Source organism: Diabrotica virgifera, chromosome 4 (genome assembly GCF_917563875.1).
Source record: "Diabrotica virgifera virgifera chromosome 4, PGI_DIABVI_V3a".
Taxonomy (NCBI): Eukaryota; Metazoa; Arthropoda; class Insecta; order Coleoptera; family Chrysomelidae; genus Diabrotica; species Diabrotica virgifera.
In genome coordinates this window covers 91,852,001-91,865,421 of record NC_065446.1, presented here as the reverse complement: position 1 = coordinate 91,865,421, position 13,421 = coordinate 91,852,001, and the positions used below count along the sequence as shown (strand labels likewise).

The following is a 13,421-nucleotide window of genomic DNA, read 5'->3' as shown; positions in this document are numbered from 1 at the left end:
TGAAGAATAAAACAGTTTTGCCTTCGCATTTCAACTGAATAAAAATGAAATGGTATACATTTTATTTTAAGTTAATTTAATTCACAGTTGACATTAACTAGCAATAAAGATGCATCATCGCAACAATAATAATAATAAAAATGAAAACATATACATCACCTCCTAAAGTAACCAACAAAACTGGTTTTCTGCCATGTTTATCAGACCATGATCCTGCCATTAGACAGATGAACATCGGTAGAAGTAGATCGAAAAGGGACTTTACCATTAATACGACATCTGCATAAGGTTGAACAATTTTTTCGTAGTGATGAGTTACGTTATTATCTTTATTTCCCAGTTGAGAACAATCGCTTTTATTATATCCGAGTGTTACATAGCAAGTTCGATAAATAATTAAATTCGTTACCACAGAAGCTAAAATAAAAATAAGGTTAAGTAGATAGAGGTGAACCAGAATAGGAATAGACGTGAACATACCATGCGCAATACTCTGCGCAAATTACAAATTACGGCACAGAGCTCTCAGTTGATTGAAAACCGCTTTTCATAGACATACTTACTTACTTATTCCTCTTCACTCCATGCGGAGCATAGAGCGTCAACTGTCTGCCTCCATTCTGTCCTATCCTTTGCACTGATCTTTATTTCTACCCAGGTTTTCTCCATAGAATTAATTTCTTTCTCAATACTTCTTCTCCGCGTTTCTGCGGGTCTACCTGGTCTTCTCTCTCCATGTGGTGTGTATTTTAGGGCTTGCCTTGCTATGTCTGTGTCAGGTCTCCTTAGTGTGTGCCCCATCCAACTCCATTTCCTTTTGCATATTGTCTTATATAGGTTCCTGGTTAGTTATTGTCCATAACTCTTGATTTGATATGCGGTTTGGTCAGAAAATGTTAAGAATCTTCCTTAGGCATTTATTTATGAACACCTGCATCTATCCAATACATTTTCTAGACACTTTTCAAGTTTCTACTCCGTATAGTAGCACAGTCTTCACGTTGCTGTTGAATAATCTTATCTTTGTTTTACTTGTCATCTGACGTGAAGACCACATTTTCCTTAGCATATTGAATGCGTTTTGAGCTATTCGTATTCTCCGTTTTAAGTCCTCCTCGGTCCCTCCTTTGTTGTTGAAAATACTGCCCAAGTAGTTAAATTCCTCTACCGTTTCTAATTCCGTGCCTCCCAGTGTCTTCCCATTTCTCTTGGTGTATTTATTTTCATTATCTTAGTTTTTCTGCCGTTTACGTTAAGTCCGATCTTCTTCCCTGCCTCTGCTACTTTTCAGTTTTTCGTTGCATGTTTTGTCTTTTTTCTGTTAAAAGGCATATATCATCTGCAAATTCCAAGTCCTCAAGTTGGTTAAAAACGTTCCATCTTATTCCAGTCTTATTCCTAGTATATGGATATGGATATGATCCAGTCGATTACTATCAGGAATAAGGTCGGAGAGAGCACACAGCCTTGCCTTATTCCTGTACCAATATCTATGTTTGTTCTGTTAACTTCCCTTCGTGGACTATGCATGAATAGAATAGAATAGAATACTTTATTGGTATAGCTTTACAGCTGCCATCATAAAGATGGATATACACGTCAGATATACAACACAATATAGTCACAGACACATAATCAAATACCTATACATACACTTAAATTTTAGGTTTAACATAATGTACATTGATAAATATGAAAATTATTCAGTCACAGACACATAATCAAATACCTATACATACACTTAAATTTTAGGTTTAACATAATGTACATTGATAAATATGAAAATTATTAATATTAGACAGAACTCATAACAGCAATCTAGTTGCTAAGTATTCTTCTACACTGTAGAATGCATGTTTACATAGTATACTTTTCACAACTCTTTTGAATTTCACCGGATGCAAAGATCTAACTTCATTTGGAAGATGATTATATAGCCTGACCCCCACATAATCTGTGGACTTCTCAAATTTGGATAGTTTGTGACCAACAGTAACAAACTGATTGGCATTCCTAGTTGAGTATGCATGTAAATCAGAATTTCTCTTGAATGAATGTAAATTATGCTTAATATACAATATGGATTTCAAGATATATATGGAAGGCAACGGTAAGATATTGTTATTAATGAAAACTTGCTTACAAGTATGCCCAAAAGGAATATTGAAGATAAGTCTAATAATTCTCTTCTGTTTAATAAACACTGTGTCTGATTTTGTGGAATTACCCCATAACGTAACATTATAAGTAAGGTGACAATAAACCAAAGAATAATATACATTAATGAGAGTTTTAATACTGAGTGTTCTCTTCAACTGTACTAAAGCATAGAATGAACAATTTAGTTTCTTATTAACATATTCAACGTGAACATCCCAACTCATAAACTGGTCCAAGAATACACCTAAAAATTTTATGTTTGGAATATTTACAATTTCAGGAATAGACACAACTGGCATATTTCGTTTGCATCTAAAATGTATATACGATGTTTTATCAATATTCAGTTGTAGCAAGTTTTGTGTACACCATGTTTGGAATAATCTGATAACCCTTGACACTCTATTTTGAAGCTCTACGTATGTATGTGCTGATACAATCACAGATGAGTCATCTGCGTACATTACAATGTGGTCATGAGTAATATGATCGGGTAGGTCATTGACAAAAATAAGAAATAGCAGTGGTCCCAACACAGATCCCTGCGGCACTCCTACATCTACACTGAAGATGTCTGACTTTTCCTTGTTTAATTCAACATAGAATTTCCTCTCCAGAAGATATGAGTTCAATAAATTTAACATGTTACCTCTTATTCCGTGGACATACAATTTGTTAAGGACAAATTCAAATTTAAGACTGTCGAATGCTCTGGAAAGATCAAAGAAGATACCCACTACAAGAAGACCATCATCAAGATGCCTATAGACAGATTCCATAAATACTTCAGTAGCCCCCTCTGTTGATCTTCCGGATCGAAAGCCATGCTGTTCTGAACACAGTGCATTATTTTTGTCCAAAAACTGTATGATCCTAGTGTAGTAAGCTCGTTCAAAAATTTTTGAAATTACATTTAACAAAGAAATAGGTCTATAATTATCAATACAAGTGTGATCGGATTTTTTATATACTGGAACAATTTTACTTAATTTTAGGTTTTCAGGAAATTCACCTGTGTTGTATACTAGGTTAATTAAATATGCCAGCGGTTCTGATATAACATCCTTGATGTGTTTGATCATTCTTGTGTTCAATTCATCATTTCCAAAAGAATGTTTATTTTTAAGACCACAAATAATATCAAGAACTTCATCAGATGTTACTGGAAAATAAACAAAACTGTCTATAGTCCACCTATGTGATAAAGTACAGTTTTGAGGGTTATTGTCAAGCCTATTTTTTAGTGCATTATTTCTGTCATTGAAATGGCATGCAAAATATTGAGCTAAATTTTTATCATCTGATATTAGTTTGTCTTCAATTTTGAGTTTAATTTTATTAGTACTTTGCTTTCTCCCTATAGTTTTATTTACTATACTCCACATAGTTTTTTGTTTATTATTACTACTTACAATTTGAAGATAATTGAATTCCCTTTTCTTTTCAGCAATAAGATTATTGTATTCCTTCTTGGTAGCTTTATACTCATTCCAGATGTTACTATTATTAGAGTTTTTAGCTTCATTAAATAGGTTTTTTAATTGTTTACTCCTAGCATATATGTCATGATCAACCCAACCTTTACTTTTATGCACGTCCTTACCTATTTTACTTTTAAGGGGACAGTTTGAAGTAATAGCAAAGTTTAAAGTATCCATAAATTCGATAAAAGCGTTATTAATATTACTTTCATTGTATACCTCGCAAAAACCAATCCTCATTAAGTCTTGTTTTAGGATGTCTAAATTATTATCATTTAAACACCTAAAACACTGCTGTTTTATATTAGATTCCATCCTATCCTGATTACGACCTACAACAATGTCAAAAATAATGGCAAGATGGTCACCCATATTGGGTTGATTGACTTGACAAGTATGATTCATAGTGATATTATTAGTAGCAATGTAGTCAATTTTTGTTTTTGTTACTTTATTGTTATTCATGAAAATACGTGTTGGTATATTTGGGATATTAAGAGACAAACCAAACGATTGAAAAAGATCATCTAATCGAAGTTTTTCATTGCTCTGAATTAAGTAGTTGATATTAAAGTCTCCACAGAGATAAATTTTATCAACACGGTTGTGAAAATGACCTAAAATATTAAAACAATTATTTATAAAAGAATCTAGATCGCTGTTAGGCGTTCTGTACACATTAATGACTAGAAATTTACAGTTACTGATTAAAATAGTCACAGCACAACATTCAAAGCTTTCTTCCTCAGAGAATTTACGGCAATCAACGACTGAGACTGCATACTTGTCTGTCCCAGATTTAGATAAAATAAGAGTTCCACCATGTATTTTATTTTTTCTAGTAAAGTGGGTTACTAAAGTGTACCCTGGGATATAAATAAGATTAATATTATCCTCATTACACCAGTGCTCCTGAATACATAGAATGTCAGGTTTTTCAGCATTAGAAAAAAGCTCAAGATTTAAAAGTTTGTTTGTTAAACATTGTACATTAACCGAGATTAACTTCAATTTAAAGTCATTTACTATACGTGAAATAGTTGTATTGCTTGAGGACCCACCTAATGCGACAGCGTCCTCCTCATCCTGAAAAACGAGACTAATGCTCCGCTGGGCCAGATTTCTCGCTTCCATGCATTCTTAATTAAGTCTCGTCTAATGGTCACTTTCATGGATGCATATATGTCAGGTTTTTTGGACTGATGGATTTCGCATTTTACGCCATCTAAATGATTTTCCAGGAACTTTTCTAATTGCTCCGGTTTTGTGTCAGGCTTTAGGCGAGTCACATGTAGGTTGATCATTTGTGGAACAGCCTCAATGTTGCAAGGTGACTCGGTACTTCCAACTAAGAACTTCCTCTTTTTTCTATGAGCTACCTGTGTCCACGCACCGTTGCTTGAAGACTCTGAAAGAACCGGAGCATTATTTTCAGTGTTCAACAGATTATGTAAAACAGTTTGAGTTTTGGCTTCTTGCATTGCGGCACTCATTTGTCTTGATGTAATGTATTTTTTTTCATTTGGCACTTCATTTCCAAAGTTTGTCGATGTTGAGGATCGCGCTAGCGTTCCGTCTGCAGGAATTTTAGTCACTACTAATTCAGTTTGTTTACTATTAGTAAGGTCATTAACATTTTGTAGTTGTTTATCATCTTTACCAGGGGAAGTCCAGTTTTTTCTTTTGTCAACGTTAATTACCTTGAATTCAGGTTCTTTAGTTTTTTGTTTTACTTTTTCTTCAAGGAGCTCGTTAGTTCTTTTTAACAATTGATTATTATCAAATAAAATTTTATATTTTTCCTCTTTTTCACTTAAAATTGTTTTTAGAAAATCAATTTCCAACTGTAGGATATGTGCATTTACCTCTTGAGTATGACTTACTGAGTTTCCTTTGGGATTTTCAGATTGTTCACATGTCTCACATACAATTCTAGTATCACATAACTTTATACATTTCTGCTTTTTTCTTGATGAACAAGATAAATGAAAAATACTTCCACATTTTATGCACACTATAACGTTAGTAGTTTTCTGGCAACATTTGAATGCTTTTTCCTTAAAATTCTCATCATTTACAGAGAGGAGTAATTTCACGTGCGCATCGTTCGGCGCCATCTTGAATATGACCCATGAATATGAAACATGACATGCTGTGGACCCTTCGTAGAACAGTTTTATAATTCTAATATAAAAAATAAAAACCTTATCTTGTAAAAGGTATATTTAAAATCCCTAAAAGGGCTGTATCACAACAAAACATTTTCGGAATCAAGATTCCATCATCAGTGTTATCACAGGTTTACATGCTTTAAGCCACCAAAATGTACGGGTAAAAACCCTTAAATTGATTTTAAACAGTTTGGGTTACATTATATTATCCGATTTTAAAGGATGTTAAAAATATTTCCAGATTAACCCCTGGCAACACATGACATCAACCATATTGGTTGGGAAATTGTAGGTAGAACCTTACATGGCAGAGTTTAGGTGACAACTCAACTTTAGTTCTTAGGTTCTACCTACAATTTCCCAACCAATATGGTTGATGTCATGTGATGCCAGGGGTTAATCTGGAAATATTTTTAACATCCTTTAAAATCGGATAATATAATGTAACCCCAACTGTTTAAAATCAATTTAAGGGTTTTTACCCGTACATTTTGGTGGCTTAAAGCATGTAAACCTGCGATAACACTGATGATAGAATATTGATTCCGAAAACGTTTTGTTGTGATACAGCCCTTTTTAGGGATTTTAAATATACCTTTTACAAGAAATGGTTTTTATTTTTTGTGATTTATGGTATACAGCCAGTACGGGAATTTTTCCCTTGTGATAATTCTAATATACTTGGAGGCATTCCGTATTTCTCTAGCAATTTCCATAAGGCTTTGCGATTTACACGATCAAACGCTTTCTGGAAGTGTATAAAGTTCAAATATAGCTTATTCTGCCACCCTAATGATTGCTCTACAATCGTTCTCTTCATACAAATGTTGTTCTGAAGCTATTTTCTTGTGGCATTTTTATAATCAAGTATATTCAAATGGGAAATAAGCCACAATTTTACCTAAAAATGATTTTATTAACGTTTCGACGCCCAAGTCGGGTGTCGTTGTTAGTACATATTTGGTATTTTAGTATTATTTAAAATTTAAAATATCAAGTCAGAATTTGGTATTAGTTTTGAGAGTAAACTAAATGTAAACCCAAATACTTACGATGTCGGGATAGTATCACGAGGTTTTTCCTGGTTTTCCCTCGTGATTTACTATGGAATCTCTAACGCGAGAATTTCAGTGCCACCGTTGCATTTGGTTGTCTTTTTAAAGACAGATCACATGCTATGATTTTTTGTGGCGGATATTCTTGAGTTGGGATTGATTTCATGTAATCGAATGAACTATCTTTTAGTAAAGTCGTCCCAGGAACGCAACTCATCAATATTGGCAATATCATTTTAAAATCGTCTACTTTAAAATGTATAATACGTGTCTGAATTGCCGATATAAATGAGTCAGATTAAATAAATTATTAGAAGAATTTTTTACTAAGCAACAACATTTTTGTTTATTTAGTATTATTTTGTATTTTGACAACGACACCCGACTTGGGCGTCGAAACGTTAATAAAATCATTTTTAGGTAAAATTGTAGCTTATTTCCCATTTGAATATACTTGATCATACAAATGTGGTCAATGCAGGATCTTCGTGCCCGAAATCCAGCTTGGTTTTCTCTGATAACTTTATCAAATTCCTTCTTTATTCTTTCAAGCATGATTCGGGTCATTATTTTGCTTCTTGTGCATAGCAGGGTGATAGGCCTTCAATTTTCACATTTGGATGTGTCGCCCTTTTTTACTTTTACAATTTTTTTACAATTTTTTACAGGAATTTTTACAATTAAGCCTTGCGTAGCATTCTCTGGGTAACTCTTCGGTTCTCCAAATTTTATTTCAGAATTTTAAATCAGAAGAATCTTTGGACCTTATCAATACCCTAATAGCAACCAATACCGAATGAGAACAAATGCTGTGGTCAAGCAGATGTGTAGGGCAAGTGACAGTCCAAGAAATTAAATCTCAGCGTCTAAGATGGGCTGGCCATGTCCATAGACTTCCTAATAACCGCCTTACCAAACTGATCTGGGAGGAAGCCCCCATAGGAAGAAGGCCCTTAGGATGCCCACGAATGCGATGGAGAGACAATATATGGTCAGATCTAAGAACAATGGGGCTACCTACTGACCCAACTATCATGGACGACCGTTCGAGATGGAAGCGAGTTTTGCAGTCAGCCAAGACCCACCCCGGGTTGTAGTGCTACCAGAAGACGAAGAAGAAGAAGAAACTTTATTTAAAAGTGTATACAGTATAGAGGTGGACGTTTCGATGTCTGCTTTGATTAACTCAGGGGAGGGATATTGTCTATTCCGGCAGCTTTTCCTCTTTTTAATTGTTTAATTGCATCTTTTATCTCTTCATGCGCGAATTCATCGGTGTTCATGTTAATTGGTTGTCTGTTAGGCTCCTCTTCTATTTCGTTTATTATATTCTGTTCTTCATGCATTTCTTTGAAATACTTCATCCACCTAATAAGAATTTGTTGTTCTGTTTTTAGTACGACACCATCTTTATCTTTTATTTTAGTGTTTAACCATTTCGACTTGTTCTTGTCAAGGTTCTTGTGATGTCATACAATTTTTTTAGGTCGTTTTCTCTTGCCGCATTTCAGCTTCATTAATGAGTCCGTTGTGGTATGATCTTTTGTCATTTCTTGCACTTCTTTCGACTTCTTTGTTTTTTCCCAGTATTTCTGTTCTAATCGTTGCTTCTCATCGTCATCTTTCATTCCTAGTATACAGGGTGTTTCGTTAATAATTGTCCATATAGCAACTGGAGAAACCTTAGCACAAAATACGAAGATTTAACCTAAATCACCTAAATAAAATGTGGTTCCTTACCGAGTTACAGGGTGTTTTATCTAAAAATTTAAACAATATTTTTGCTCAGCATTTTGAAACTATTCGACGTATCACTACCATACTTGGCATAAAGTGCTACTACTAGACACCCTACTAAATTATGATAAACAAACTTTTCTAGCTACTACCAGAGGCGTACGACAGGGGATGGTGAATGGTTGACCCTTCTCAAATTGTACGCCACTGGAGGAATTACTATTTTAATGCCATTTTTAGATTCTCCAATACTTTCTACGTAAATAATATACTCTTCAGTGGTAACGATAAAGTCATTAGTTTTCGAGATATTTGAAGTTAAATATGAAACAACAAAGTTATTTTAATTATTTTATGATATGATTCATATCATTAAAATATAAAAATATTTGTACCCAGTACTTTAAAACTATTTGGCGTATCCTTATCATACTTGGCAGAAAGTACAGGTACTGTGAATCGTACTAAATTAAGATAAATTACCGTTTCTAGCTACTACCAGTGGCGTACAACAAGGGATAGTGGCTGGTTGACCCTTCCCAAATTCTACGCCACTGACGAAATTGCTATTTTAGTGTAATTTTTTGATTTTGCAATACTTTTTATGAAAATAATGTACTCTTCATTCGTAACGATAAAATGATTAGTTTTCGAGTTATTTGAAATTAAAAATGAAGCGATAAAATACATTAATCAAAATAACCGTGTCGTTTCATTTTTAACTTCAAAAATCTCGAAAACTAATGACTTAATCGTTACGAATGAAGAGTATATTATTTGCATATAAAGTATTGGAGAATACAAAAATTGAACTAAAATAGCAATTTTGCCAGTGGCGTAGAATTTTGAAAGGGTCAACCATTCACTTTCCCCCGTCGTACGCCTCTGGTAATAGCCAGAAACGTTTGTTTAACATAATTTAGTAATTTGTACAGTATCTATACTACCTGCCCAGTATGAAAAGTATACGTCGAATAGTTTTAAAATGCTGAACAAAAATAATTTTTAAATTTTTAGATAAAACACCCTGTAACTCAGTAAGGAACCACATTTTATTTAAGCGTTTTAGGTTAAATCTTCGTATTTTGTGCTAAAGTTTCTCCAGTTATTATATGGACAATTATTAATGAAACACCCTGTATAGGTATATAAATCACTAAAATTATTGGGTAGACAGCTCAATAAGACAAGGTGTACTCTTTTCTACGGAATCCTATATTATTTCGTCAGCAGTCGCTAACATCGTCGGTGATGTTGTAGTTTGAGAATGTTGTCATATATATGTTAAAAAATATAATCGTACGTAGTATACAGGGTGTCCCGAAAAGAATGGTCATAAATTATACCACACATTCTGGAGTCAAAAATAGTTCGATCGAACCTAACTTACCTTCGTAAAAATGTGCTCATAAAAAAATTTACAGCCCTTTGAAGTTACAAAATGAAAATCAATTTTTTTCAATATATCGAAAACTGTTAAAGAATTTTCATTGAAAATGGACATGTATCATTCTTATGGCAGGATCATCTTACAAAAAAATTATAGTGAGATTTGTCCACCCCACAAAAATTTTATGGGTGTTTTGATCCCTTAAACCTCCTTAAAGTTTTGTGTACGTTTACCATTAGTTAAACACAACGTTTTTAAAACTTTTTTGTCTCCTAGTATTTTTTCGATAAGCGGGTTTTTATCGAGATTTTTATCGAGATAAGCGGCTTTTTTTTAATATACTGTTATGATCTGCTTTCTATTACTTTTATTTTAATTGAGTATTTATTTAATTAATTATTGAATTGACGCAAATCATACATAAACAATTAATAAAAAATCTCAGGGTGCCTTTTTGTCATAAAAATTAACTAAAATTATCTTAGGTTATACTTATCCTTTCTCGTGGCTTCAGTATCTCTTAGTTGATCCTTATCGGGATAAAATAGGAAAAGGAAATAAATAGAAAAATCATAAATAAGCACATACAAATACCTTTATTATCAAAAGCAATGCTCTGAAAATCTATCAATTAAATCCTGTGGGCATAATTGTCCAAATGAAACTTTTACCATATAATTAATCTAATTTAAACAAATATTTATCGCTTTGTTCCTGATACCATTTATAAAATAAGCTAGACAAACAAATTTAGGTATTTGCAAAACTACTTATACTTCCTATTAAATTATTGAAATGTTGGAATTTTAATTCATATGCTTTTACGCAAATATTTTAACTTCTGATTATAAAGAACATCTATCACATAAGTTATTGAGTGACCTTTTTGATTCACACACAATGATGTCTCCTCTTGACCCAAACAGCTCCTCCTTGTTGATTATGTTAGGCTACCAATCAAAGCCCTCTCCGTTCTCAGCATCAATCCAGCAGCATACCAGCAACTATTTCTCCAAAACACAAGCCAGGCCGCTTTTGACCAGTACTCGTTCCATAAACTCCAAAACTCTCTCCTCTCTTTCTCTCAATAATAATCTCCTGAGACCCAAGTATCTTTTTTACTTGGTGTCACAAATAATTTTAATAACTATAGTTCTTGTAACTTACTCTCTTAGACTTTACAGAATCAAAGAGGTTTTTCTTCTCAATTTGATTTGTCTCTCGTTCCACTTTTCAGCTCCTCTCCACTATCAAACAACCACTAGTACTTGCTTCTGAACTATACGCGAAAACTTTGGACTGCCTTTCTCGGATGCCCCACCACACAATCCTCTTTCTTTTCCAAACTGTCTCAACATTCAAACTTCCCTTTCCCCATTCCAAATTGCCAAGCCAATCAGAAATATGTCTCTTTCCACATTTCTCTTTTTCATTCGAAAAACCCAGGCATTCTTTCAAACAATACTTCTACTCATCCTAATCACTTTCCGGAAATTATGCAAATATGCTTGTGCTTAAACAAACAGCCTTAAAATTCCAAATCTCTCTACATTTATTTTCCTAAAAACTAATAATTACAGCTACCTGTGGATCTTACCTTTCCCGTAATAAACAATCTTTTTAAATTATAATCCGAAATAAATTGTACTTTCACTTCACTTCATTTACAAATGTCTTTAAGTCTTCAGGGAAAAACTCATTAGGATAGACCCACTGTGTAAAAGCTACCTTCTACTAAATAGTTACAAATCAATATACAGGGTGTATCAAATTTATGTGCCCACGTTATAATTAAAAAATTAAAATTTTTACTCTATCTTTGATTGATAAAGTGATACATAATAATACATATTTACATAAAATTTTTATGGGAGTGTTGTTCCTTTAAACCCCCCAACTCTTTGTGTACGTTGCAATTAAAGTATTATTGTGGTACCATTAGTTAAACACAGTGTTTTTAAAACTTTTTTGCCTCTTAGTCTTTTTTTGATAAGTCACCTTTTATCGAGATGTGGCTTCTTTTTCAAAATATACCTAAAAATGTAAATTATAAATACATTTTCAGATTATGTATTAACAGGTCTTTATAATCGTACTTAACCATATACAAATATGTGGTGGATTCGATAAATATTCAAAATATCTCGATAAACACTGGGCTTATCGAAAAAGTCCTAAGAGGTAAAAATGTTTTAAAAACAGTGTGTTTAACTAATGGTGCCAGACTAATAATTAAATTGGAACGTACACAAAAGTTTGGGTGGGTTTAAGGGAACAAAACCCCATAAATTTTTTATGGGGTACACAAATTTCATTTTAATTTTTATTTAAGATGCTGCTGCCATAATAATGCCACATTGTCCATTTTCAATGAAAAATCTTTAAGAGTTTTCGATATATGAAAAAAAAAATATTTTCATTTTGTAACTTCAAAGGGCTGTAACTTTTTTTGTGTGCACTATTGTATATACGTAAGTGAGGTTCAATCAACCTATTTTTGACCCCAAAATCTGTGGTATAATTTATGACCAATCTTTTCGGGACACCCTGTATAACGAAACCACTGCACAATGAAAATTATTAAATTAAAAAATATATAAAAACTATAAAAATATATGTTAAAAACTACTAACTGTTAAGATAATTCAACGTATGCACAGAGAAATTATGTAAGTTTAAAAAAAAGGGACTTCCCCACTACAACTTCCCCACTATTTCAAGTAAATTAAGGGTTTATATTTATGTGGGTTACTTTTAATTAAAAATATACTTACATGTTAGCAAAAAGTATACATAAATAAGAAATAAGGGGACTTCTACGGTTACCTTATTGGTATATGCCATTTCAAAACCTACAACAAAATTATAACAAAGCTATATAGGGTGAGGCAGATAAAGGGCCTATTAGAAATATCTCGAGAACTAAAGTAAAGAAAATTATGAAAATTGGAATATAGGGTTTGTGAGGTGTGAACTATTTAATGAAAATATTTTGGTCTCTTTGCTACTTCCGGTTATACCGGAAGTTGATTGTAACTTCGTTTTTTTAAATGGGACACCCTGTATATTCTTACGTTTTTGGATTCTTCTCGATTTCTTATTTCTTAAAATATAAGGTTTTGTAATATTATACAGGGTGGATTAAAAGATAATTACGTTTTTTTATTAATTTCGTAGCAAAATTCACACCCTGTAGAATTGTAGTAGTTTTACATCAAAATCCCTTTATATGTTCAAATGATTTTTAATATGGTCTACTATTGTTACCAATTATTAGTATAGCTAAATTTTGAATTTAAGTATACAGGGTGGGTCGAAACTCGGAATGTGTATTTTCTGAGTTTTCTTAAATGCAACACACTATATTTTAGTATTGTAGTGAAATGGTATTTTATGGTACTTTTTAATTTCTTAAGCATTCCCTATA

At 32.8% G+C, this 13,421-nt stretch overlaps 1 protein-coding gene across 4 annotated transcripts in view; it reads right to left on the bottom strand.

Moving 5' to 3' along the window:
- The window catches only part of LOC114341404 (proton-coupled folate transporter), a 112,953-nt gene that overhangs the window by 93,176 nt on the left and 6,356 nt on the right, over window positions 1-13,421 (bottom strand). For all 4 annotated transcript variants that reach the window (XM_028292204.2, XM_028292201.2, XM_050648262.1 and 1 more), the window contains 2 exons: window positions 12,769-12,846; window positions 160-417 (listed from right to left, as the gene is read on the bottom strand). In XM_028292204.2, coding sequence (XP_028148005.1) covers window positions 160-417; window positions 12,769-12,838 — 328 coding nt within the window. In that variant the 5' untranslated portion in view covers window positions 12,839-12,846. The remainder of the gene's footprint in view (window positions 1-159; window positions 418-12,768; window positions 12,847-13,421) is intronic.